The sequence below is a fragment of the Nannospalax galili genome, unplaced genomic scaffold, assembly GCF_000622305.1.
Source record: "Nannospalax galili isolate Female #2095 unplaced genomic scaffold, S.galili_v1.0 scaffold259, whole genome shotgun sequence".
In the NCBI taxonomy this organism is placed as follows: Eukaryota; Metazoa; Chordata; class Mammalia; order Rodentia; family Spalacidae; genus Nannospalax; species Nannospalax galili.
The window spans coordinates 1,363,402-1,391,070 of record NW_008344750.1 but is presented as its reverse complement, the minus strand read 5'-3'; the positions used below and the strand labels follow the sequence as shown (position 1 = coordinate 1,391,070).

General features: G+C 53.6%; 2 protein-coding genes across 6 annotated transcripts; one reads left to right on the top strand and one right to left on the bottom strand.

Moving 5' to 3' along the window:
• The first annotated feature begins 237 nt into the window (after positions 1–237).
• On the top strand, positions 238–23,296 carry LOC103740433 (smoothelin). Of its 5 annotated transcripts, XM_008841030.3 has the most exons (21): positions 238–395; positions 2,061–2,183; positions 6,606–6,754; positions 7,123–7,216; positions 7,307–7,385; positions 7,466–7,563; positions 8,411–8,737; positions 8,825–8,897; positions 9,475–9,546; positions 9,629–10,144; positions 10,331–10,503; positions 13,568–13,720; positions 13,803–13,878; positions 15,068–15,232; positions 15,332–15,394; positions 15,588–15,660; positions 17,549–17,722; positions 17,910–18,027; positions 18,559–18,710; positions 19,618–19,782; positions 22,990–23,296. In XM_008841030.3, the coding sequence occupies exons 2-20, from the start codon at positions 2,133–2,135 to the stop codon at positions 19,760–19,762; spliced, it is 2,751 nt and encodes a 916-aa protein (XP_008839252.1). In that variant the 5' UTR covers positions 238–395; positions 2,061–2,132; the 3' UTR covers positions 19,763–19,782; positions 22,990–23,296. The 5 variants fall into 5 exon arrangements, with proteins under 5 accessions (XP_008839252.1, XP_017655597.1, XP_017655596.1 ...); XM_017800108.2 differs by lacking the exon at positions 19,618–19,782 and having other exon boundaries at positions 17,913–18,027; XM_017800107.2 differs by lacking the exon at positions 19,618–19,782.
• A 153-nt stretch (positions 23,297–23,449) lies between these two features.
• Selenom (selenoprotein M) lies at positions 23,450–26,409 on the bottom strand. The gene is made up of 5 exons (XM_008841029.3): positions 26,179–26,409; positions 24,919–24,954; positions 24,256–24,290; positions 23,860–23,938; positions 23,450–23,788 (listed from the first exon to the last, which is right to left on the bottom strand). The coding sequence occupies exons 1-5, from the start codon at positions 26,305–26,307 to the stop codon at positions 23,630–23,632; spliced, it is 438 nt and encodes a 145-aa protein (XP_008839251.2). The 5' UTR covers positions 26,308–26,409; the 3' UTR covers positions 23,450–23,629.
• Between the last annotated feature and the right edge of the window lie 1,260 nt (positions 26,410–27,669).

The window sequence follows — 27,669 nt, the reverse complement described above, 5'->3', positions numbered from 1 at the left end:
CAACTTTGGCACTGAGCCTGCACCCAACCTGCTGACGCCCATCCGAGGATACCAAGGACACCGCGGCAGCAGCTCCGGAGACTACAATACCCAACATCCCTGGACACTGGGGGCGGGGCTTTCTCGAGGGCGTAGCCTCCAAATTGAATTTCCCCAATAGAACCTGAACGGGGGCGGGACCCAGCCGAGAATTGGCTAGGACGGCGGGGGGGGCGGGGCCAGCCGGGGTGCTGGCGCGGCTGGACAGGCTTCTGTAGCAGAGTCCTGGGAACGGTTGTTGAGCCGGCCTGGGATTCCAGGTCGCGCGCCTTCCCGCCCCACCATCTCCACGGAGTCTGCTGGGTCCCAAGCGAGCTAACCCGAACCCGCACCGGACAGGCGAGCTGGACTGAGAGGTGGGTGCGTGGATCTCGGGGTGACGCTAGGAGCCCGAACGAGTCCCGGGGGTGGAACCTGGATATCTGGACAGGGTTCTGTAACTCCCAGACCTGGGGAGCCCCAACCAGACTGCCGAAACTCTAAGCCAGAAGAATAAGGTTCTGAGATTATGGGACACTGCACTTACCGGCCTCGAAGAGGCTCCACCATCCCCAGAGGCACTAGTCTGTGGGGAGCTGATTCCTTGAGGGCACTCACAGATTCTGTCTCCCTGCCCCAAGGACTTTCACAATGTCCAGAGACCCCCAAGTTCTGTGGTATGAAGCCATGAGAATGGTGGCAAGCAGTGGTGGGGATCTCTGGATACTATCCCTGTACTAGATTAGGTACTAGGGACATCCTTGACCAACATGAGGAAACACAGAATATCCCAAGAATCTAAGAGCAGTGACCACTGACATTGGTGGGAGGGGGAGGAGACAGGGGTTATCCTAGACAGAGTAGGTAGATGAGAGGCAAGGACTGTAGCAGAATGCTTGGGAAATGGACACCCATCTGAATCTATCAGGATGGGAGGGAAGTAAACAGTGACTCAAACAGGCAGGGTACCTCAAACTCCAACAAGTGCATTAGGACACCCCCAGACCCATTCACCGGATGGGGTGACTCACACAAAGTGACTGTTCTGGAAAAGGGATGATTGAGGGATGAATCAATGGAGGCCATTTCAGTCACCATATTAATGAAGCACCTAGGTATGTTTGGCCATGGGCTCTCAAATTCCGGAGACACTAGGACTCCAGGAAGGAGAAAGTTGGGCTAGGAGACTGGAACCAGATTTAAGAATCCATTTTGTTCGACAGTGATTAGGCAAGAAGCAAGCATCCTGGGCTCTTGGGGGCATTTTGGAAGGGGGCTTCAGAAGACAGAAGTGATGGAGATTTTTATTAGATCCTTCCTGCACTTTTGAGTCTTTCCTCCCCCCTTTGATAAATCTTTGATGGCTGTCTCCCATTCTCTCAGTTTGCCTGAAGTCCAGAGGTGGGGTAGGTCAGCTTCTGAAGGCCCTTCCAGTTAGGAAGTTTGTGAACCAGCAGCAGGAGCTGGACACCTGGCTTCAAAGGTCAGGACAGTTGGCATCAGGAAGAGAGGAGTAGAAAAGGATGTGCACAGGAGGCTGGCTACAAGAATTGACAGGCAACCATTTAGCTCCCGTACCTGGGAGGATGAGAGTGACAGCAGCTCCAAGGACTTGGATGTGGGCTGAGCCCACAGCCAGAGGCACAGATTATGGAGGGGTGTGTGTGGAGGAATTAGGTTTCCTAAGGCCCTAGATGAGTGGGTGTGGCAGGAAACTCTGGAGAATGGTCTGCACCCCCTGGTGGTGAGCACAGCTTGGGCGGATTTTGTGGAACCCCTTTTCTCAGTACAGGTCAATGCCCTCCATATTTGAGGCTTAGTCAGGATGCCAGCTTAGACCACATAGCAGACTGGCAGCCGAGCTGGCAAGGCTGGAACAAGGACACCTATTCTTGGTTTGGTGAGTTTTCCAGCAAACTAGCCAGGATAGGGTAGCAAGGATAGAGGCAGAAACAGATGCTCATGGGCTAGGGAGGGAAACAGAAACAAAGGGCCTGAGGCATCCACAAGCTCCAGCAGCCTCTCGTATCTGCCTCCTGCAGAATTCCCTGAGCGCAAAAGTCCTAAGGATCTCACCAGGAACTGACAGACCCAAGAAACTAGGGGGCAGCAAGATGGCAGATGAGGCCTTAGCTGGACTGGATGAAGGAGCTCTCAGGAAACTGGTAAGTAGCCCCATTGCTACACAACAGGGTGGGCAGCCAAGCCAGGGAGGTAGGGCCCATATAGTACTTCTCAGAGGACAAGAGGAGATAGGGAGGGGTTTGGAGGAGGGGCTATGGGAACAGGGCTTAGTTGGATCCATTTGGCTGATCCAGAGGCCCTTCTGGCATGTGCCTGTTCCATGTCTGGTTCTGAGACCTGGTCCTTCCCTGCCCCCAACTGCCGCCACCTGTTTAAACTGTAACTGCTGGGGACTCACCCATGGGTAGCTACAGGTGTGGGAAGGCTGGATCTGCCTCTCCCCAGCAGCAGCCTAGGCACTGCCCACTCCTGGAAGCCAGCCCAGTGATAATGGTAGCAGCAATGATTAATAATGTCAGGGCACAGCAGGGGGTAGGCTGTGTGCTGAGTACACCATCTCACAGATTGTTCACAGAAGTTCCAAGGGCTAGAATACTGCTGCTGGTTGTGGTGAAATTACCCACCCAAAGGCTCTGAGTTGGAAGCTGTGCCTGGGCCCAAACTCCAGAGGCGGGCCTTGGGGCACCAAGAGTCCTGGGGAAGTCAAGACTTGGAAGAATCCATGAGAGAAACATTGTGTGGGCTCTTATGGCTTCTGTGACTCCAAGTGTGCCATTGTCTCCTCTGAGTCCGTTTCCTTACCTGTAAAGCAAGGAGGGGGGTACATAAATACACAATATAGGTTGTTAGGGTTGGCATAGGGGTGAAACCCAAACTTTGGGATGGAGGTAGTACTGGTCCATCCACTCCATCCATTTCACCAGCTTCTTCCTACTCCCACATACAACCAGGCTGTGGGGCAACAGTCAGGGCAGCCATACAACAGTTGATGCAGGGAGGGGGGCAGAGCCCCACTGTTCAGCCCCTGACCCCTATCCAGGGCAGAAAATTAAAGATTTACTTTCACTAGAAGACAACCATACCATTCTCATTCCACTCCCCTAGAGGCAGAGACTGGGGCCACTTGGCCTAACTGCTGTAATCGTCCCTAGGTACTTGGCCTGTGTTTCCAGAGACCAGCACCTTAAACTGTCTGCTACCGCCACCTGTCACTTTTGGCTGTGTGCAGCTGGGAGGGAATGGGGTTCAAAGATGCCCACCAGTCAATTCCACCTCCCCTCCTCAAGAAGTCAGAGTCCTCATGAGGGTCGCAAAGTTGGAGAGCCAGCCAGATTAAGTGCCAGTGCATCCCCATCTCGGGAATATTCCATCCACTCACGCAAGGTTTGGGAGCTAGGGGATGGTTATAGAGAAGCAGCAAGGGGGGCGGTTGAAGCACTCCTGCCCCGGGGAAGGACAAACCAAACCCCGACCCCTCTGGCCACCGCGGTCTCAAGCCCACCTGGGCCCGCTCGTCCACCGCCCAGCGCCCGACATAGCTGCTCCCAGGAGCAACAGAGGGTCCCACCCTGCACCGCGCACTCCCGCCCGGCCCCCGCCAGCCTCGTGGCGGGAACGGGGGGCGCCCGGGGCCGGGCTCCACCCCGCGGGGCCGGGCCTTATATGGGAAAACTGGGCCGGCTCCGCCCGCCCTGCGCCCCTCCTGACTCCGGAGCCGGCAGCCGCTTCCGGCCTGGGCTCCGGCACATTCCTGAGGACGGGGCAGGGGGCTGCGCGGGGTGGAAGGGGCACTGGGGACAAGCACGCCGCGTGTCCCTGTGCCGTGGGTCTGGACGCCCTCCACCCCGGTGCTGGGTTCGAGTTCGGATTCCAGCATTCCACCCCAGACCTGGGGAAGCAGCTTGGGCTCTATGAACCTCCGCTTCCTCTCTGGATCGGGACATTAAAGCAGGGGTGGCGGGGGGCTTCCTGTCTGGCTCCCCACGCGGCGCCGGGCTGGAGGCTGGAGACTGGTGGCCGGGGCGTGGGCGGGTCCCACGAGCATCCGCGGTGGAGCCGGCGGGCCTTCGGCGCCCCCTGGCGAGGCCTTCCTCCTTTGCTCCGGTCCCAGAGCGCTGCTTGGATCCTGGGGCTGAGCAAAGCCTTGGAGGAGACTAGCTTCTTGGGCAGGTGGGGATGCTGGGTTTACCAGATGCCCCCAGCCGCGAGCGTAGAAAGTACCTCCTTCCTCTTCTCCAGCCCCTGGGAGAAGGAAGCACCCTCTTTCCTCCCAGGAGAATTTCACTAGGCTGTTTCGGAAACCGCCCTATCCCCTTCCCCTTCCCCCTGGTGGACAATAGCCCTTTGTACTTCCTTCCCTCCCTCCCACAGCCCCCTCCACACACGGTGGGGATGACTAGAGGGTGGAGAACGCTGGATACAGCAGGGATACTGTGGTCTGACCTTTGGTGTTAGAGAGTGGGGAACACATGACACATAGGACACTGTGGTCTGAACTTTACTGGCAGGCCCAAAGGGAAGAGTAATGCCAGAGAGTGACCAGTGGAATGAGGTCCATCTCTTAGCCACCCTCATCCAGTTAGGGAGGATTCCAATTTCCACATGGAGACAGAGGTTCCCAGGGGTTGTAGAAATGGCCAAGTTCCTATATCAAACTTTTTTCAGGGGAATTGAAAATGGAGGCTGGAGATACAAGGATTAGTCATTTTACCTCTGGGCCACTTAACCTCTGCACCAGAGTGGACCAACTCTCCCCTAAGGCCACAATCTCCAAATGTCCTAGGGCAGTGAACCTTATGCTCTCCCCCCTCTGAGGTAATAAGGTCTCCTAAGGCATTTCTAGACCAAGTTGGAGGGATCTCTAGCATAGTTCCAGGGGCCTCAAGGATCCCTACCATGACACAGAGACCCCAGTATCATGGCTGTCTTTAGTCTTAGCAGGCCCTGCTAAACTTAGATCGAAACCCTCATCCAAGTCATTGGACCATAAACTTGAGCCACAGTTTCCTATCCTTGTCAGATAGGCATTAATGTATCAAGAGTTGGTAAGGGGGCTGGAGAGATGGTTTAGCAGTTAAAGAGAGCTTGCTGCTCTTTTAGAAGACCAGACTCTTAACAGAGGACCCCAGTTTGCCTCCCAGCACCCATGTCAGGCAAGTTCACAACTGCCTGTAAGTCCAGCTCTAGGCTGCCCTCTTCTGGCCTCTACAGTCACCTCCACACACATGGCATACACTCAAAAGACATATATAGTCTTTTTTAAAAGAAGTAGATAAGAACAAGTCGGGGTTTAGCACAGGTCTGACACAGGGTCTCAGTAAATATGCCAGTGTCTTTCCTTGCCTTCTACTCTGGACTGGCTAGAACCAGGTGGAAGGAATTGATGCTTTTTGCATATGCATATGCAGGGGAAGCCCCTGAGTCACTGCTCCCTTTCCATCTTCTGCTTTGTCCTAAGGGTCACTGCCCCATCTGGTAAATAAGGAAGGTGATAGAGAGGCTAAGGAAAATGGTCTTGACCACCCAGCCAGGCCTGAACTGGGGCTGGGACCTGCTGGAGGTTCTGGCCTGAGCTTCAGGGGACTGATGCTCTCTAGCTCCTAAGGAATGTGGATCCTGGGGGGCTGGTCCCCAAGGACCTCCCCAATCTCTTCAGATTAGGACAAACTGGCTAGTGGCTACATGGGGCCAGCCTATGTTCCCTGCTGAAGCTTATCTATCTCCACCCCCACTCCCGCCTCCCAGCTCCCCTACTGAGCAGGAAGGACCCATGAAGGGGACCCTGCCTTGACTTGTTTCCACTTGGCTATCCATATTGGAGGCTTAGCTCTGCCACTGTCTTCTGGGCAGGTACTGGACTCTGGCCTCCTCCTTAAGCTACATAAGATTTCTTTGGGGTTGGGGTTGGAAAGCACCAGCATTGCTTGTTTCAGTACCAAGAACGTGTCCTTTTCTGGACCTGCTATCAGGTCCCCAATTTCCCAGGAACTTCAGGGCTTAGAAGCTGATGGGAATTCATGTCCTCTGTGGACACCTCTCTAGGGCTATAGGTAGTCCCTATAGGTAGCTACCTACCAGAGCACCTGCCTCTACCTCAGATTCCCCATCTGTCATCTTCCCCGGCAGGGCCATGCTACTCTGTGACTAGCTCACAGGGACTTCAGCTCTCTGAATCACCCTTCCCTTTTCAAGGACATAGGGGTGACCTCCTTCCTCCTGCTGTGGCTCCCTAGCCTTAAGGGTTAAAAAGGACTCTGAGGGCAGGCGTTAAGTTACAAGGACTGCCTGACTACTTGGCACCTGGCATGGGTGGGTGGTTGGCTATGCAGTCACAGAAGGTGGCCCTGTGAACTACAATGTACAGTGGGCTCTGCAGGATCCCTGCCTGGCACTGTGAGCTGGGTCTCCCCCTCAGTGGGTGGGCAGGCATGTGACAGGCTTAGGGCACAGGGACTGGAGACAGTCCACTCATTGTGCCCCAAGCAGAACTGTGGGCAGCTGGTGCCAGACCTCTGCCCCTGACAACCAAAATGTCCTGCCCCTCGCCCCCACTGGCATTGCAGCTGGAGGTCACAGCAGATCTGGCAGAGCGTCGCCGGATCCGCTCTGCCATCCGGGAGTTGCAGCGGCAGGAGCTGGAGCGAGAGGAGGAGGCTCTGGCATCCAAACGCTTCCGTGCTGAGCGGCAGGACAACAAAGAAAATTGGCTACAGTGAGTGGCAGAGGGGGTTGAATGTGTGAGTGGGAGAGTGTGCCAGGCATCAGTTCATATAGGCAGGTGTAGGGACAGGTGTGTCTGCCACCTGTGTGCATTAGCAGTATGTGCACACTTCTGGATTACGCAGGGGTACTTGTGGACATGGGTCAAGTATTGACTGTGGCCATGAAATGTAGATAACTTGTCTGAGCATGTGGTATTGGTATCTGTGTTCAGGGGTGTACATATAGTGATGTATAGTCAGAGGGTCTGCACAGAGAGCTCCAGATCCTTCTGCCAAGTTTTGGCCCTCTGTCCTGGCCCCTACCTTGAGCCTCCGTCCCCATCATGCAATGATGGTTACAGTCATGATGTCTCTGCAGCTCACAACAGCGGGAAGCTGAGCAGCAGGCTGCCCTGGCACAGTTGGCAGGGCGGCTGGAGTCCATGAATGATGTGGAAGAGTTGACCACACTGGTGAGACCCAGGCCAGGCAGGGGAGAGGGGCAGGGCAAATGAAGATCTGGACTCCACTGCCCATCACTGTGGCCTGCCTGTCATCCACAGCTTCGGAGTGCCGGTGAGTACGAGGAACGCAAGCTGATCCGAGCTGCTATCCGTCGTGTCCGGGCTCAGGAGATTGAGGGTAGGTGCCCTTCCCACACTTCACCCCTGCCTACAGCACCTCTCCATCATTTGCCTGACATGTGCCCCCTGCCCTTCCAGCTGCCACCGTGGCTGGAAGGCTCTGCAGTGGGCGTCCCAACAGTGGCTCCAGAGAAGACAGCGGGGGGCAGGCAGCACACAGATTGGACCCATGTGAGGTAAGGAGTGTGTGTGGTGGGAGGGTGACCCAGTGTCTTGTGCCTGTTGATGCCAGTAGTATAGGGCTCCTTACTGGGAGCTGGCCTCCTGCCTGTGTTTGGGGAGCCCTGGAGTTTACTTTTAGATAACTCCAATTTACTCTCAGATAACTCCAGCTCCATACCTTCCACTTTAGACTTTGAACTCAGGCTTTTGTCTCAAAGCAACCTGTCTACACTGCTCCAACTTCCTGCCCCTTCCCTTTCATGGACACATTGACACCTCTTCTGTCTCCACTTCTACTTCCCACCCTCACCCCTCTGTTCAGCCTTTGCTCAGGATCTCCTAGAAATTCAAATCTAGTCCTGGTGCCTCTCCTGGCTTAAACACATCACCGTGCTGCCTATCACCCTCCAGATACCCAGCATCCTTACCTTGGCTCATCGGCCCCAGCTGGATGGTAGATCACTGTTCACTGTCTTCTCTGTTCTTCAGGAAGTGTGGGAGAGCAGTTTCCCCTAGTGGCCAGCAGAGGATGCTAGCTGCCTGGCCCTGAATGACTCCATGTCTCTATAATTAACTAGACTGAGACCAGAGCCAGGACCCCCTGCTCTAGGGATCTTTTAGAGTTAGGAGTCGCCAGAAAGTTTCCTGCTGTCCCCAACCACTGACATTAGGACCTGATGCTTGCTGAACTGCCTTTGGCATTGACTGACCTTCCTTATGCAGGTGTGCCCATAGGAAGCCATGCCCAGCCCCTCTGCTTTGCATGCCCTTCCCTGGGTATCTGTCAGCCTGGCCCTCCAGGGGTGATGGTAGCACTCAAAGTCAGGGAAACCTTAGTTACATCCTATGGGTCCCTCACAGGTGCCAGAACGGGAGGAACAGGAACAACAAACTGAGGTCCCAGACAGAGCACCAACCCCAACCCCTGAGGACACCAGCCAGGATATGACCACAGTGACACTCCTACTGAGGGCCCCACCTGGGGGCACACCCAGCTCACCTGCCTCACCCGATAGTTCACCCACCACTGCTTCTCCTGAGCCTCCACTAGAACCTTCTGGAGACCAGTGTCCTGCTACAGAGACTCCAGGCAGCCCCGAACCACCTCCTAGCCCCTCAGAAGCTCCCAGCCCTGAGCCCCCCATGTCATCAGCACCTCCCAGCTCTGAGGAACAGGTGGTCAACAAGGTGAGTCTGGATAAGAAGTAGAGATGTCAGACAGATGAGTTCCTTGGTCTGGGAATCAGCCCTTCCTATGTGGTATCTCTCTTGCAGCTCCTGCCTGCCCCCACAGAGTGCCCTGCTGCCCTGGACCTCACCAGAGGCCCCTCCAACACAAAGAGGACAGGTGAGGATCCCTGTAGATTGCTATAGGCTTCTGCTTTACCCTGTCTCTGCTTCCCTTTACCTACCTGTAAAATACCTCAGCAGCTCCAGGCTCCTCAGGTTCAGGCAGTCCCTGGCACTCCCCTGCCCCTGAGGTGTTCCCACCCCTGGCCAAGCCCACCCCTGCCACCCATGGCCAGAGGCCTCCCTGCAGCCTTGAAAGGCAAGGAGCCTTAGGCACATTCTTCTCCCCAATAAGGGAGTGCACCCATCTCCCAGCTAGATCTGTAGCAGTACTGGCCAAGGGGGGGCTGTCCCCTACCCCCCATCTTCAGGGAGGATCTAGATACCTTCCTCGGGCCCAAACCTGCCCCTGGTCCCTAGGAGTGCCCACGTCACCCTGTGGTCAGTTTGGGAGAAAAAGGAGGTGCCTATAGGAGGGTTGCAGCTGAGTGGACAGGCCTGAGCAGTGGGCAATGCTGAATGGGGTAGAAAGGCTATGGAGGAGAGAAATATGACATGTGGACACACCCCTGCGTCTACTTTCTTTTCTCCCCCACCCCCACCTCATGGCTGCCATCCACATCCCAACCTACCAGACCTGGCTGGATCCCAACCCTGCCAACACTCCCTGTCTGTGCTCAGCCCCCTACGGCCAGTCCAGAATCGAGGTACTGCTTATTTTTACCAGTCCCAGTCTCTACTAGAGCCCCTGTCCCATCCAGCCATTGACAGCTCTCCTGTTCCTTCTAGAATCCATCCCCCTTGCCAGTGGACCTTCCCCGATCCATCGGGCTGGCTCTGTGCGAGATCGAGTCCGCAAGTTCGTGTCTGATTCTCCTGTGGCTGTCAGGCTCCAGGATGGTCCACCCAGGACAGCCCTTGCTTCCCTGACCCCCACAAGGCTCCTGGGCCCCTCCCTCATCAGCACCACGCCTGCCTCCTCCAACAGCTCCTCCTCTCGAAAGCCCAATGACACTTCTTCCCAGTTCAGCAAGGAGCAAAGAGGAAGAGCTCAGCCCCTGGCCCAGCTTCAGAGCTGCCCACAGCCCCCGCCTGCGGGGCGGGGCTTGGCTCCCAGATCCCTTGAAAACCAAGCAGGGGGGCCCAGAGCCTGCTCAGAGGATCCCAGTGTTCCACTGCCTGTGGCCATCGGCACTGGGGAGCCAGGGGGCAGTATGAAGACCACGTTTACCATCGAGATCAAGGAAGGTCGTGGCCAAGCCTCCACAGGCCGAGTACTGCTGCCCGCAAGCAACCAGAGGGCAGGTAGGCTTCCCACTGCTGGATTGGAGTGCCTACAGCCCCCACTCCCCATGTCTGCATGTGGGACATGTGCAGTACCCAGTGTTCAGGGTGCCTCCATGGGTGCCCTGCAGACCAAGGTGCCATCCACCTTGGTTGGCACGACCCTTACCCTGACTGGCCCTGACAGCAGCCCGTTTCTCCAAGCAGAACTGACACTAGGACTGCGGGCACCCCCTAGCCTTCTCAGCAGCAGCAGTGGGGGCAAGAGCACCATCAGCCATGTCAGCACCCCTGGGACTATGACCCGGCTGGGCAGTGTCACTCATGTCACTACCTTCAGCCATGCCTCCCCTGGTAACCGAGGAAGCTGCAACATTAAGGTGAGCCCCTCCTCACTTTACTAGCCTCACTATCCATCACTGTCTATAGAATCCTTAAAGGCGTAGTGTTGGCAGGGTTCCTTTCCTCTCCTCCTCCGCCACTGTGCACACAGAGAAACTGAGGCCCAGAGAAGGAACGTGGCATAGCTAAGGCAGTTGGTGGCATAGCTGAGACTAAATGATACTATATCATCCAAAGGCATATCTCACTTCTACCCTTTATTGTTGTTTTGTTTTATTTTATACAGAGTCTCTTGTAGCCCAGGTTGGCATTGAATGTACTATGTAGCCAAGGCTATCCTTGAACTCATGATCTTCCTGCTTCCACCTCCCAAATGCAGGAATTACAGGTGTGAACCACCATGTCTGACTCCACTTGATCTTTGATCCTTGCACCAAAATTGATTGGTTCATTCCTAATGAACAGATGGGAAAACTGAGTCTCAGAGAGAGTGGTAGGGGCTTTCCTCTCTTCCTTTGGCAACCCCTGTGTGCCACCCTGGACATCAGCCCCAAGGCATAGAGCAGCTCATAGGCTCATCCAAGATCAGCCTAGTCCATTAGGAGATTAGTGATTAGCATCTTTGACAGCCTCCCTGTGGGGACAGGGCAGAACTATTGATGAGGACAGGCAGGCAGGAGGGCTCCAGGCAGGTGAGGCATCAGCCTAGCAGGTGCCACGGGAACTGAATACCCTGTATCCTTCCATTATTCATTCCCAAGCCTGGGATCAACTGGCTGGGAGCTCAGCAAGGGAAGAGATTCCCAGCAGGCTGCCTGACTGCCCACCCAGGTAATACCCTCTATGCTGTATGAGAAACTGAATGGGACTTTGGCTAAGGTGAGGTGGTTAGAGCCATCTTTGAGCCTTCTGAGGGTTGACAGGGGAAGAATAGAGGCAAGAGCACCCTTCTTGCTACAAAAGAGGATCCAGTTGATTGGGGTAGGCTGTCATGAGGGATGGTTGCAATTGAGGCCCTTGGGGTGAATATAAGTGTCAGAGCAAGACTTGGCTCTGGCAGTAGCCACTCACCTGTTTACCCACTTAGGGTGAGCAGGTGATGTGTCTATTAGGCACTTTCTCAGAGTCTGGGCTTGGAGCTGAACATCATGACTGGACCAGAGGACATTCACCTCAGGACCAAGACACCCATTCCAACAGATTACTTAAAGTCCCTCCTCTCTGTGCCTCCATTTCCCCCACCTGTTCAAGTCTTTATAAGGTAATGTGGCATGAAAGCAGAAGCATACAGGACCTGGAGCCTAACAAACTGGATTCTCACAGCTAGTGTAGTAGTGGCTCAGGACCATGTCTTGTTCCCTGCCTCTGTTTCCCCACCTGTGAGGCATGGGGTTGTGGTTTCAGTAATCCTTGAGAACCCGTGCAGCCTTGCTGTGCTTCAGTTCTGTGATCTCTGCAGGGCCAGGCCTGGCGGTTGGCCTGCTTGGGCAGGCTACCCATCCCCCTCTAACCCCTCCATAAAGGAGCCCAGAATAGGTTTCTATTTGGGCAGCAGCTCCAGCTGGCTGGTGGCAGGCTGAGAGGCCGGCAGGGGCGGGGCAGGCTCACTGCCCTTGCCTTCACCCTCAAACCAGCTGCAAAGACTCTGACACTACCAGATAGGTAGCAGCCCCTGCTAGTGTCCCACCATTACGCCCCATAAAGTCCCTACTAGCACTATGCCAGGAGTACCAGGGCCTGGGCCTGAGATGGCTGTAGCCCTTGAGGAACGCTTGGGCCAGGCGTTGCAGGAGCTGCAGGCAGTGGCTGAGGCAGGCAGGTCAGCAGTGACCCAGGCAGCCGATGCAGCCCTAGCCACCATGGAGCCAGTGGCTCAGGCAGCCGAAGAACTTCGAGCAGAGACAGCAGCTCTGAGCCGGCGGTTAGATGCGCTGAGCAGGCAGGTAGAGGTGCTGAGCCTACGGCTGGGGGTCCCACTTGTACCGGACCTGGAGTCTGAGCTGGAGCCTAGTGAGCTGTTCCTGGCTGCTGCCAACCCTGAGGCCCTCTTCCAGGCGGCTGAGGATGCTGGGACCCCTGTGGCCCACCCACCTGCCTTTAGCACCCGCCGGCAGTCCTCTGCAGGCCCCTCTTGCAGCATCGGCTTCGTAAGTCAGCTTGTGGGAGGGAGTGGATTTGAGCCAAACCCTGCTGAGTGACTATAGGTGTACCAACACCTCAGCCTCAGTTTACCTCTCTGTACAAAGGACTAGGGCACTAGTACTCCGAGATTGGGACAAGACAGTGCCAGGCTTTTGTTCTGGCAGAGCTGTCCTGGCAGCTTTGGGCATGGCCCAGCCTCCAACCCCACCCCCACACTCCCACCTAAGTCAGGCCGAGCCTCCCCAGAACAGCTGCCACCCCAGCTTTCCTTACCCTCCTGGCAGACAGAGGCCCTGCTGGGAGGGGAGGGCTGTAGTAGTTGGGCTAGAGCTTTGGCTTCAAGGGGTGAGGCGGGTGGGGAGTGATCCCCTGAGGGAGATAGGGCAGAACTGGATGCTTCTTACAGAATGGTTCTCAGCAAGATGGGGAAAGAGGGAAAATGGAATAGTGAGCTTCAGAGAGGTCTTGGCCTGGGTCAGCCCCAGCTAGACACCTGGTTAGGATCCCTTAACACCTGGACCAGCCCTTGGCAATGTAGGGTGAGGTATGTGCTACATGGGAGGAAGCTAAAAATGAAGCATTAGAAAGACCTCAATCAACTTCAGGAGCTAGACTACCTCAGCTTAGCCCCCAGGCTACATTACACTTATAGAAGGTCTGTGGGCAAGTCATTCCATTAATTTGTATTATTATACAAATACTTTTCGACTGAATGGAAACCATTATAATGCCACTACCAACTGTATTAATATGATTCTGGATATGTGGGCAACCCCACATAAAGTTGCCAGTTTCTCTACAATGGGCCTAAAACCGACATGACCACCCTGGGCCTGCCAGGCAGGCAGGCTGCTGGTTATTTCCAAGACGATGCCAGCTATATCCAGGATTTGGTCCTATGTCCACTGAGGTTTTATCCATATCCTTGCTTAAAACCTATGCTTTCTCCACACTCCATAGATGGAGCCAGAGCCAGCAGAGCCCCCTTCTGTGGCAGTGGAAGCAGCTAATGGTGCAGAGCAGACTTGGGTAGACAAAGCACCAGAGGGGCGGAGCCCACTGAGAGCTGAGGAGCTGATGGCCATTGAGGATGAAGGTGTCCTGGACAAGATGGTATGGTGAATCTGGTGGACTGGGGCTGGCAGAGGATGGGGATGGGCAAGCCCTAGGTATGCAATGTCTACTTTATCTACAGCTGGATCAGACCACAAGCTTTGAGGAACGGAAACTCATCCGGGCTGCTCTCCGTGAGCTCCGACAAAGAAAGAGAGGTAGAGAGCCAGTTACCCACCCTAGATAGAGCTGCTCCGTTGTTCCTCCGCTGCTCCCTTTGCACTGGGGTTCTTTGATAGACATTCCACCTCAGTAGCTGCCCTCCCTCATTGCCTTCCCTAGAGCCATCTGTTCCCTGGCTTCCTTGCCCTGCATCCAGCTGTTCATTCCCTCGATGTTGCTCTCCTTCCTAAACCCAGTTACTGTTCCCCAGACATTTCACCTTGTATCTAATTTCTGTCAACTGTCAAGAACGCCATGCTTGCGTCCAGATGACCCTTTTCCCACTTGCTCCTGTCTCTCATCCACCTTAGCCTCTGCTCCTACCCAGATTCCTGCTTCCTGGACACAGCTACTTCCTTCTGACAGGTTCTTCCCTGGATTCAGCTATTCTTTCCCTCATCTTCTAGATACACTCACTTCTCTGAGATAACAGTTATTCTCTGAGAAAAAGTACTCTTTTTTTGTTTGTTTGTTTTTTGCTAGGAATCAAACCCAGAGCCTCATGCATTCTAGGCAAGCACTCTACCACCAAGTTACACCCCCAGTACTCAGTTATTCCTTTTTTAGAATCTAACTTCTTCCTCCGAGGCCTTCTGATCCTCCCTCTCCTTCAGCCTCTATGCCCATCTACTTACTTTTTCTTTAGGCCCAGCTAACTTCCTTCACAAGTTTCTTGCTCAACTGTTCTTTGCCTAGATCTGATTGCTTCTCCAATACCGGGACTCTCTCCCTTTCTGGGTCTAGATACCTAGACTCCCTCCCTCCCTGGGTCTAGACAGCCCTTCCTCCAGCTGCTTTTCACCTTCCTGAGACCAGTTTGAAGGCCCAGTACTCAACTACTGTGTTCACCCAGCTCTCCTTGTATGTCAGCTACTCCCTTCTAACTGACCTACTTATTCTCACAGAAATGTCTATCTTAGATCAAAATACCCCTGTGAGATCAGCTATTCTATGTTTCCTACTCCATCTGCTAGTGTCCGCTGCCCTCAATACACACTCCACTCTGCCAAGTTATGGTAGTCCCCTCACCCTCAGCCATCCCTAGACAGGCCCTTGTTTAGTGTGTCATTGGTGTTTCTAACAAACTGCCTCCACCCCACCCTGTGTGCCCCCCTGTGCCTGTGCACATGTGCTGTGTGGTGTTGGGTGACCCTTCTGGGCGTGCATGGGGCATCCCCTGCCCAGACCAGCGGGACAAGGAGCGAGAACGGAGGCTGCAGGAGGCACGGGCCCGGCCAGGGGAGAGCCGAAGCAGTACGGCCACAGAGACTACCACAAGGCACACTCAGCGGGCAGCTGATGGCTCAGCTGTCAGCACTGTTACCAAGACTGAGCGGCTCGTCCACTCCAGTAAGAGGCCAAATGGGGCTTAGGGTAAGAGTGGACTCAGAGTATCCCCCTGTGCCTTTCACACCCTTCTTCATCTCTTCTCATCTCCTGCCCCACCAGATGAAGGCACACGAACGGCCCGCACCACCACGGTGGAGTCAAGTTTTGTGAGGCGCTCGGAGAGTAAGGCCACCAGCCCCCTGTGCCTGTCTGCCTGCTGCCTCCTTGGGCTCTTCCTTAAGCACTCTTTGTGTCTTCAAGTATTGTGCCCATACTTTCTCTTGTCTACTGTGGCTATCGCCATCTCTCCATATGACCTCCGCTCCCATTTCCTTGTGTCCAGCCCAGGCCCTCACTTCTTTCTGCTTTTATGCAGATGGCAGTGGCAGCACCACAGTACAAACCAAGACCTTCTCCTCTTCTTCTTCCTCATCCAAAAAAATGGGCAGGTGAGCATGGGTGCCCACTCCCAGATCCCAGAGGAGGCTATGCTTATGGGGAACCTCACTATGTACCCATTCTGCAGAGGGGCAGGCTGACATGCTGGGAGGTGATAGGCATAGAGTCAAGGAAGAACCAAGCATGTCCTGACCACTTTGTGACCTCACTTAATCCTCAGCTGCACCATAGGGTGGGGCTGGGGGATGCTTACAGAGGCCAGGCACCTGCTTTAGGGCCTCATCACTCTGACTGGCAGCAGCAACATTGAGGCCATGGAGCAACACACCTACCCCTGGCGCCTGCTGGCACTGCCACTTTTCAACAACCACTTCTAGGTCGCAGAGCACATTGGCCCCTGCAGGTGAACTGGTGGCTCCAGGAACTCTGAATCAGTGGCCTGCATTCAATTCCAGTCCTGTAACCATGTCCTCTGAAATCTTAGGAAGGGGCCTTGATTGCCTTCTCTTTAGTGGAAATAGCATGAATTCCTCTTACCCCTTGTGAAGTTTACTATTTTTTTTCTCTTTTTATTAAAATGTTGTTTTGTTGTTGTAGAGATTAGAACCTGGGGCCTCAGGCATGCTAGGTGAGTACTGGACCACTGAGCCAAATCCCCAGACCTCTTTTTACTTTTTTTTTCGTTGAGACAGGGTCTCCCTGTAGCCCCAGCTGCCCTAGAACTCACTATGTAGACCAGGCTGGCCTCAAACTCACAGACATCTGCCTCCCAAGTGCTCTTTTTAGTTTTTTATTTTGAGACAGGGTCTTCCTAAATTGCTTATGTTGGCCTACTCCCTCTGTGGTCCAGGCTTTGAATTTTCAGTCCTTCTGCCTCACCTACCTAAGTAACTAGGATTACAGGCCTGCATTTATTTGGTTGAGGTTTTTTTGGGGGGGGGGCGGTCAGAGTGAGGGTCAGGGTCTCACTGTGTTTCTCAGGCTGGTTTTGAACTCATGGTCCTTCTCCCTCAGCCTCCAGAGTGCTGGGATTACAGGAGCACACCACATGTAGTTCAGTTCCATTGTAAAGTTTAAATGGTGCAATAGAGGACCTAGGTTGTAGCTCAGGTGTAGAGCATTTGCTTAGCATACAGAGACCCTTCCCCAGCACTAGAAAAAAATGGCACACAGAAAAGGTTCAAGGGCATAAGCTTCTACTAATACTATTATTGTGCTAGTTATTGTTGTTTTGGCACTAGAGATTGAATGTAGGGGCCTTGTGCTTGCTAGGCAAGTACTTTACTAGTGAGCTGCATTCCAGCCCTTTTTTTCGGGCTTTTTTTTTTTTTTTGGTTTTTTTTTTTGAGACAGTGTTTCGCTAAGTTACCCAAGCTGGCCTTGAACTTACTCTATAGCTCAGGTGGGTCTTGAATTTGCAATCCTCCTGCTCAGCTTCCCAAGTAGCTGGGATTACCAGCTCATTCTAAAAGGGCTGGCTCCTTTTTATTACTCAATAATGCCTAGATTGTGAACTTGCTTGGAAGTCAACAGTAAAAATAAAAAAAACCCATTAGAAAATTTCTGGGGGCTAAGCCTGATCAAATGAGCTTGGCTGCCAACCTCCTATGCTTGAGCCTCTGAGTACGCCTCCTTTGTAAAATGGGTGTGACAAAGACACACATTTCCTGTTGCCATCGCCACTCCCCAACTCCCTTTATTCCCTCCTTCTTCATTTATTAGTGGAAGTTGCTATTGGCATTTGATGCACTATAGGATCCTTCCCAAACACTGCCACCACAGCAGCCCAGGTGGGTCCATACAGCTCCATCAGCTTCAGTATTCAAACAGCCAAAGCATCAAGCTTATGTTTCTGGTCTGGTGCCAAGCTAAGACCAGTGGCTAGGAGACTAGGCCCCACTCTTCCTCTGGCCTAACAGTCGTCTTCTCACCCTCCAGCATCTTTGATCGAGAGGACCAGACCAGCCCACGGCCTGGCAGCCTGGCAGCCCTGGAGAAACGCCAGGCAGAGAAGAAGAAAGAGTTGATGAAGGCACAGAGTCTGCCCAAGACTTCAGCATCCCAAGCTCGCAAGGCCATGATTGAGAAGCTGGAGAAAGAAGGCTCTGCAGGGTGAGTGGCAGAGGGTATGGGCTGGGCAGTGGAGATGGAGCTTGATGGCCACAGGGGGAGGAGTTAGAGACCAGAGCAGCAAGACTCCAACTGTGGTAGAAAGGGTGAAGGTCATGGAAAACTGGACCCTATGACCAAAGGGTGGGCCCACTGGTCAAGTCATGTGATCCAAACACTACCCCTACAGCAGCCCTAGTGCACCCCGTACAGCTGTACAGCGCTCCACCAGCTTCGGAGTCCCCAATGCCAACAGCATCAAACAGATGTTGCTGGACTGGTGCCGAGCCAAGACTCGTGGCTATGAGGTGAGTCCATCAGCCTCCACAGCTTGGTACCACCCTCTTTGAAGAGCTCACATTCCCCTGTAGCTCCAAAGCCACCATGTGCTCTGGCAGGAAACATGAACAACATTCTCAGATGGAAAAACTGAGGCTCAAGGAGGCAGTATGTCCTGCTTTGGATCCCAGAATAAGTGACAGAGCCTAGTGAAGGCCCCTTGGGTGGTAGACATGGTTCAAGGACAGATCCCACTATGGAATCCATTCCATGTTGCACTGAATAAATTTCTGTGAGGGAAGGAGCGATGGGAACATGCCCATAGCTTTAGCTGAGTGACACTGGGCCTCTCTGTAGTCATCTCCCTTCCCCCCTAGTCACAGACATGGAGAGTTAATAAACCAAATTGGAAGAGGCTCTTGTTTTGACTACTCACCTACTGTGTAGTCCTGAGCAAGCTGTAGCCCAATTGCCCTTGGTCTGAGATGCCAAAACACAGGGGGATAACAGACATAAGAAAGTTACCCCCACAGTCCTGACTAGTTCTCTACCACCCATAGCATGTAGACATCCAGAACTTCTCCTCCAGCTGGAGTGATGGGATGGCCTTCTGTGCCTTGGTGCACAATTTCTTCCCTGAGGCCTTTGACTATGGGCAGCTTAGCCCGCAGAACCGGCGTCAGAACTTTGAAGTGGCCTTCTCGTCTGCTGAGTAAGTATGAGCCCCAGCCCTGCTGGTGTCAGCTGGGCTCAGCTGCCCTTGAGACCCTATGGAAGTGGCCAGCAGCACTGTGGGTCTGCAGCTAAGACCCCCTTCCCCAGAGAGTTCCCGTCCTCCTCTGCCCCTGCCCACCTGCTGCTGAGAGTACCAGGTGCCCGCCAGAAGGAAGGAGCAGCAGGCCTGCCCAGCAGCCCAGGCTAAAGCCCACAGGTGGCCCTGTCCATATCCCCTCCCTCCTCCCCTGTCCCTCCTCTCTCAGTTTCTCTGTCCTGCTCTCCCACTATCACCAGAGCTTCCTGCTCCCACGGGATCCCGGCTGGAGATTCCAAAAGGAGGCTCCTGGCCCGGGCACCGTGCCCGAGCAGCCTATATAGGCTTGTTATATAGGACCTCAGCAAGCCCTCCACTTTGGAATCATTGCCCCTTCCGCTCACCTCACCCAAGCACCCTCCTCCATCTCTTTCCTTTTTTCCCCTTCTCTTTCTAGTTCCTTCCAGAACTTTTCCTCCTCCTCCCCACCTCCTCTCACGCCTCCCTCACCCCCCATCCCCGGGGCACAGCCCTCCTCTCCAACCTAGGCACCGATGCCATTGCCCCCCCGACCCCGTGTTCCCGCTTGCCCCAAGAGTTCTCTGCACCTGTGACTGGTTTGGCCCCCACCCTTGTCTGCACCGCGCACCATTAGTGATGGGTAGTGAGCGGCACGTCCACCATGGGGAGGGGGCATGCGGGGGGGGGCTGGCAGACTGCGGCACTGAGAACATAACTGAACTCATGTCTCTGTGTGTGTGTATGTGTATGTCTCTCTCTGTTCTCCCTTTTCTCTTCTTGGCCTTTCTTTCTTCTTCCCCTACTGGGTCCTGCCCCCTGCCCCTTCCCGGCCCCCTACCCTCCCCAGGACCCATGCGGACTGCCCGCAGCTCCTGGATACAGAGGACATGGTGCGGCTTCGAGAGCCTGACTGGAAGTGCGTGTACACGTACATCCAGGAATTCTACCGCTGTCTGGTCCAGAAGGGGCTGGTAAAAACCAAAAAGTCCTAACCCCTGCTTGGGGCCCCACGGTGAGAAATGCCGCCTCTCCCACCTGTCCCATTTCACCGGAATCTGCTCATCAGTGCACAAAGAGGCTGGGGTGGGGGGCATTATAAAAGCTAGAGGAGGCAGACAGGACCCGGTCTTCTGATAGTTCAGAGCCTAGATGACACCATTTCAGGTGGGCAATGATTACCCAAGTGAGGAAAACAGGAATGCTAGGTGGTCATGGGAGCCCCAGAGTGGGGGGGGGGCTCAGACCCAGACTTTAGGCCCAGGATGGCAGTCTGAAAAAGTGAAAACTAACTGGGATCTGAACAAATTCAGACGAAAGGCAAGAGAAAGAGCTGTAGGCAGAGGATCAACAAATCCACAGAGAGACAGAGAATATGGCATACCCTGAAAAGAAAGGGACTTGCATCTGGGTGTGAGGTTGAAAGACGGGACCGCAGACTGAGTTTGAACGTCCTCCTAAAGACACAGGAGTCACAAGGTATCCAAACAGGAGAGATGCATATGCCCAAGTTAGCATTCTAGAATAATCCTTGGATGAGATCTGAGATGTTCAAGGTGGAACTGCAGCAGCAGCAGAAGTCAAGGGGACAGAGTCAGATGTGCTGGTGCATGCTTGTAATCCCAGCATGCAGGAGTCTGTAGCAAGATCACAGTTCAAGGACAGCCTGGGAACATAGAAAGACCCTGTCTTTAAAAAACCAAGTAGAGGAGACAGGCTTTCTAGGAGATCTAGTTTGGAGAAAGGGGGGGGGTCAAGACACCACCCAAGTTTGCAGTGTGCCATGTGGTGAGTTGAGTTGGTGGTATCCTCCAAGGTAGGGAGCTTGGGAATAGGAACAGTTCGACAGAAAGGTGTTTCTGGCTGAGAGGTCCTTGGTCCCCCAAGCCATATGGCTTTCCTCTCTGGTCACTTCACCTCAGGGTCACAGTAAAGAATTCTGACCTGAACAAACTGTCCTGTTGCAGATAAGGCGCTCAGAGAGCAAGAGAGGTGAGCTTGGAGTGTCCCCAGGAGAGGAGAATTAAGTTAGAACAAGGGGCCACAAACTGACTCCAGACTTTCCATGTAGTGGTTCTTTTTCTTGCCCTGCCACTGTTTTTCTACCGGTTTTGTAGAGAGAAGTAAAAGTAGAGGTCCAAAAGGAATTTCTGAAAGCAATGTGACTTAGAGATAGAGCCAGGGGGGTGAACTGGGATGTTCGTCTGGGCCACATATGCACACATACACTCAGAAGTGCAGGTGTGGAAAATGGGCATGGTGCTGTCTCCAGGTCATATATGGACTTAGGAGCTGCTGCCCAGCAGGCCAGCTTGGAGAGAAAGGGGCCTAGTGTAGCTCTGATTCAGTTGGAAAGAGTGACTCAGCCATGCTGTTACTTTAGTTGCCTGATGTTTGGCTTGTCACTGGGGTAGCCTGAGCCCTGAGCCATGTACCCCAGTATAAACAATGGCTTTATAAGGTCTCCAGGGAAGGCACTGGGGACACAAGAGAGCTCCAGACTGGGGGAGGGAGGCAGGGATCCCTGGAAAGATAACAGTTGGAAGACACTTCAGAGAGAGACTGCCTCAGCACCATGGTACAACTGGGTAAACAAGCCGAGTGGAATATAGCTGACCCCAAGGGCTCATAGCCCATCATCAGTAGAGCCAGGTACCTGTCACTCATCCTACGTGTTTCCAAGGTCTCAAATGAGTTCAGGAATGACTATACTGTTATAAAGAGAGGGAAATGGAGTCCCAGAGCAGGGAAGCACCTTATCCGGCATCCAAAGATTAGAGGTAGGACTAAGATTTTTTTTTCTGCCTCCCAGACTTCTTTATAAAAGACCAGGTGAGGAACTGGACTGTAATCCCAACTACTCAGGAGGCTGAAACAGGAGGATCACAAGTTCAAGGCCTGCCTGGGATATAGATTGACTTCAAGGCCATCCAGGGCAACTTATTGAGACCCTAATTCAGAAAGTAAAGAGCTGGAGATGCAGTTCAGTGCTAGAGTTTGTCTCACATGCTCAAAGATTTGATCCCCTGTATCAAAGAATGTATCACAAAAAGATAAATTAGCCCAGGTGAACTGGGAGTAGACCACAGTCCTACCACAGCCCTGGGTTTGACTATAAAAGTACAAGCTGGGAGGTGGTCTTGGGTTCTTCATGTCTGGAGAACAGGAGCAATTACTGCTTATCTTCCCTGCCAAAGTGAGCTCACTGAGCAGACTGAAGGTCAGTGCAGGTGGAGCAAGGCAAGAGATCTTGGTCTGGGACAGAAGTCAAAATGAACATATACTCCAGCTTAAAGCTGCAGGGCTCTGCCAGATGCATAATAGCCATAGCATACTTACCCCAGAGTGGGTAAAGGGTTCCTATAGTAGGAAAAAGGTGGCTCCCGGTAGTTGCCAACACCCAGGGTTGAGGGCCTTTATCCCACATAATCCAGCCTGGCACTTGAGCTTTGAGACTTAAACAGCTCCTCTGCCCAGTGACTTGGTTTCCTTGACTATAAAGTGCAGCTTGCACTCAGAAGGAGAGTCAGAAGGGTGGTTGTACCACCAAGAACAGTGTAGATACAGCTGGTATGACTGGGGTCCTCATCTGCCTCTCTTGCTCCACCCAATGCAGATGATACAGGCTAAAGAAACACAGACACACACCCACTCATCACTTCCCTGGCCTCCATTTCCAGTATTGGGGGTTGTCCCCTGGGGGAAGAAAGGGTCACTGGGGAATCCTGGCCATGGAGAGAGACAAGCCAACAAGGAAAGCCCTCCTGGTGTAATAGCCAGGCTGAGGGCCCTCTACCGGCTGTAGTGTGTCAGTAAGTGAGCACGAGGTGGGCCCTCCAGAACAAAAGGTGGTGGGGTCAGGAGCCTAAACCTGTTTGACTGGAATGGGACCCGGCTCTTCACCCGTACCCCATGTTATCCTCCACTTGCTTAGGTTTTTTTTTTGTTTTTTTTTTGTTTGTTTTTTTTTTTTTGGTTTTTTGTTTGTTTTTTTTTTGTTTGTTTTTTTTTTTTTTGTTTGTGTGTGTGTGTGTGTGCACGCCCCTGGGCTTGAGCTGGTGGGGCTAGTGCAAAAAAGCCTTCAGGAAAGCATTTTCAAGCGAACAGTCTGGAGTTTATGAAAGACCAGCAGGCTGCGACAATGAAAAGACCCCAGGGTAGAGGGACACCAGCAAGAGGTGGACTGGCACTGACGACCACTCCCGTGCCCCTCCTCCTGCAGGATGCTGGTGGACTGTGTACCCCTGGTGGAGGTGGAGGACATGATGATCATGGGCAAGAAGCCCGACCCCAAGTGTGTCTTCACTTACGTGCAGTCGCTCTACAACCACCTGCGGCGCCACGAGCTGCGCCTACGCGGCAAGAATGTCTAGCCACCCTGCTCCTCAAGGCCCACGCTGCAGACCGCGGTCCCCACCCTCCCAGCACGGTCTCCTTCCAGTGCGCCTGCCCACTGCTGCCTGGTCTGTCGCAGCACCCTCCCCCTTGTACACGCTCAGCGTTTTTGATAAATTATTGGTTTTCAACGATCCTGACTCCGCTGTCTTCGGGAGGTCATCCGGTTATGAATTAACCCCCAAACGTCCTGCAGCCGGGCAGTAGGGTTGAGAGGTGTCCCAAGGGTGGTCAGGAACGCCCAATCCCACACCGCCTACGCGCAGCAAGTAAGGAGAAGAGCCTCAGTTGGGGCAGAAGGGGATTTAGTGGAGCTGGGGAGGGGAAGAAGGGGTGAGAGAAATCTCCCCAACCCCATTCCTGCTGGCTCGGGGACCGGGCGTCAGCCCTCAGCAAGGGAGGTACTCCCGGGATGTTGAGCGCTTCATTCTGTCCCCAGGGACCAGGCAGGACAGTCCCAGCTCTGCCTACAGGTCGGCGCGGTCCGGGGCCTCCCCGGGGGGCTTAGCGGGGGCCCACAGGTGCTCCTGGGGCACCTGTGCCTCGGGCGCGGTCTTGCGGTAGAAGCCGAGCTCCTGTAGCAGCGCGTTGATCTCCTCGCGGGTCATTTCGCTGAGTGGGATGCGCTAAGGCGAGGAAAAAGAGGTCAGCACAGCGGGCCCCACCCCCGGCTTCTCCGGTCCCTCCAGTGCCTTACCTCCAGTTCCTGGTAATTACGGCCCAGTAGCACGAGCTCGGGGTCTGCCCCAGGGAGGTGTTTCATCACCAGGTTGTGGCTGGAGAGAATGTTAAGGGGAAGGGGACACGCAGGGAGTGGTGGTGACTGCTGGGGCCCTCTAGCTGAGGGCTTATTTTAAGCCTAGGTGGGGACAGGATCCTCCTTTACAAGTGAGATTAGGGCTTGTCAAAGAAGGGCCCTTCTCTCCACTAGTAGCCTTTCATTGAAAATTTGTGCCTCCCTCAGACTTCTCTGAACAGTCAATAGCAATCGATTTGGTAGACGGGAAACCATTTGCTATCTCTGTCTGGGGAAAGTGGAAGATTCTCTAGGTGCCCTCCCCACTTCCCCTTCCCCAGAACAGGACAAGGATACTAGAGCGGAATGTCCTGGGTGACGAAAGCTTTCACCTGGGGAGGAACCACAGCATCAGAGAATGAGACCTCAGACCCTCTATAGTTGGGAAACTGAAGCCCAGTGAGGTTGAAGAGAAAGGGGATGAGGGGGCTGGAGAGACAGCTCAGTGGTTAAGAGCACTAACTGTTCTTACAGAGGACCCAGGTTCAATTTCCAACACCCACATGGCAGCTAGCAACTGTCTAAACTCCAGTTCCAGGGCATCTGATGCCATCTTCTGGCCTCCACAGGCATTTGCACGACACAGGTGCACTTAAATACATTCAGGCAAAACACTCATACATAAAAAAAATTTTTTTGGTCTTTTTGAGACAGGGTCTCCCTGTAGCCCTAGCTGTCCTGGAACTCACTATGTAGACCAGGCTGGCCTTGAACTCACAGAGCTGTGCCTGCCTCTGCCTCCCGAGTGCTGGGATTAAAGGCATGTGCCACCATGCCCAGCCATAATAAAATTTTTTAAAAGAGCAAGTTGGACCCAGGCTCCTGACCCCACCACACCCCACCCCCACCAGAGCCCCCAGTGCAGGGATTCTTCCCCTGCCCCCAGTCAGTGAAACCATGTTGCTTACTCCCTATGGAGGAGAGGGGGACAGAATCCACGAGCCTTTTGTTCAAACTCACCTCCTTTAGGCGATTCAACTGTCATCCTCCACAGGTCTAGAGGGAGATAAAAGGGATAAATCAAGGGTCCCACACATCTTAACCCAACATTACCACCAAGACCCTTCCATCCTTAACCCTGAGTTGGGTCAAACTGTAGTTATCCCTGTAAGAGCAGCTTTTAAGTTATGAAGGAGGTAGAGGTTCCTAGGGGTAATGGGAGCTCTGTACAGGTGAGGGAACTCAGGCCTAGACACCCCAGGAAAAAGGGGAGCAAGGCCAGACTCTCACCAGGATATTACAGCCCTGGGGCCCTTGCTTGCACACTACTGATAGTTGACAACCAATGCCCAGGAGACACATGAGTTAGTCTTGCTCCTTTCAGTCAGTAGAGACCTAGGCCTGGCCTTTGGCCCTTGAAACCTCATGAGGGAGGCAGACCAGAAGGAAACAACTCAGAACTGCCTTCAGGGTCCTATTAGAGGCACTTGCCATCTGGTCCCTACCACACCCCATGCAGGGCTGGCCCTGCCAGCCACCTATGGTTTAGCCCCACAAACCATCTGTTTGCTTCCCTGACTTGGGAGGATGGGAAGAGCCTTCCCTACACTCCCTGAAGGGAGGCCATCTCCCCACAGGAGTCCAGACCTCAGGACTACCTATTCCAGGCCTCCTTCATACTCCCCTCTGTCCATAAACTAAATCTCATAAAGAGATGGTAAGGGGCCAAGTCACTTGGAAGACCCGAGGGGAATTTCTTCAGGGGAAGAGTCCAGGGCTGTGGAGTATTGGGATCTCAGTTTCCAGCCCCCTTTTCTGTCTCCTGCATAGTGAGAGGAAGAGAAAGTCTTTTTCTCCCCCAGAAGAAGGAAGAGAGGCTTTAGAATCCCAGACATTAGGGTCCAGACGTGGAAGAAAATTCCAGGAAAAAATGGAGTTATAATGGGGAGGGGTTGGGTTCTGAGGAACCTCTTCAGGAAAATCATAGAAGTTAGAGGACTCTGTCACTGTCCAGAGATCCCACTGGACGACCAAATAGTGAGCAGAGCAAGGGTTCATTCAGTGTGCCACGCAGCAAGGTTGGGTGTCTCTGGCTCACACAGTGCATACTGAGCATCCTGCGGCTAGGGAGTGAAAGAGATGATCCCAGTACCATGGGAGGGAAGGAAAGAGGGGCTCGGGAGTTAAGGTGTTCCTAAGGCCGAAGTGGAGTGTATCCCAGGGATATGGGCGGCAGGGTTGTGGAACTGTGATGCTGGGACTGGGAACCGGCGCACTAACCTCCACCCGGCCGCGGGCCAGGCCTCGAAGACGGTTCCAGTCCGGCCGGTAGGTGGTGGCGGCCGCGGCTGGAGCCACAAGCGCCGCGAGAAGCAGTAGCAACGGCGGCGGCCACAGCAGGATGCTCATCTGTACCTGGCAGAAGACAATCCGCAGGCTGCACCCAAAACCACCGGGCCGCTGCGCCACGTCTGGCAAGGACAGGCTGGCCCCACCTCCGCCAGGCTCCGCCCATCTGCAAACCACGCCCACACCCTTCCCGGCTCGGGGTGTGAGCCTCCCACTGCCTCTCAGCTCTGGGACGGCTCCTCTGACGTTCTGAAGACCACGTCCCCAGTCTCGGTCATTTCCGTGCTGTATTTGCAGGATACCACCACACAGCGCCACTTACGCCACCAGAGGGTGCAGGCGGGACGCAGATGGATTTCTGGGTCAGAGCCTTGAATTTAAGATAGGAAAATAGAAGCCTGGGGAGACTCTATGCTTTTGATGTGATGTCTTTGAAGGAAATTCCGATCAAGGTTTCAGTTCCCCAAATCACATATTGTAGAGATAGGACTGTAACCTATCGCGGCTGGAGAGATGGCTCAGCGGGTAAAAGAGCTTGCTGTGCAACCTAAGACCTGATTTTGATCCGTGAAACCCACGTAAAAGTGAAAGGAAAGAACCAGCTCTCTAAAGTTGTCCTCTAACTTCTACTCCAACTATGGCATGCATGTGCTACAGTGGCACATACACATAATAATAATAATAATTGCTGGGCGTGGTGGTGCATGCCTTTAGTCCCAGCACTAGCACTAGGGAGGCAGAGGCAGTGAGTTCGAGGCTAGCCTGGTCTCCGCAGCGAGTTCCAGGCCCGCAGGGGAGACCCTGTCTCAAAAAGACTAATAATAATAATAATAATAATAATAATAATAATAAACATCCATCATTAAAAAGGAATGTTACCAGCTGGGCATGGAGGCACACACTTTTAATACCAGCACTCAGGAGGCAGGAGTAGGTGATCTCTGTGAGATGGAGGTCAGCCTGGTCTACATTGTGAGCTCTAAGCCAGCTGGGGCTACAGGGAGAGCCTGACTCAATAAACAAACAAACAAAAGATAAATACATGCATAAAATACATAAATGGAATATTACCTCTCCCACGGGGGTAGTAGAAAGGATAAAAGGGTTAACACATATAGAGCTCATTAAACAGTATCTTATTAATGAGAGAGAGAGAGAGAGAGAGAGAGAGAGAGAGACTCTCACCTGTATCCCACACTGACCTTGAACTGGAAGCAACCCTCCTGTGTCAATCTCTGAAATGCTGGGTTTACAGGCCTAAGACCCCCCCGACTCCGGCTCCAGCTGAATTGGCCTTCATTATCAGTTCTTTTATTACCTCAAGGCCCCTGTTCTGTGAACCCCTGTTCTGCAGATAAGGGAAGAGTTTCAGAAAGGTGAAAGAGATGAAGTTGTAGATCCGGAGTTGAGCCCCAAGCATCT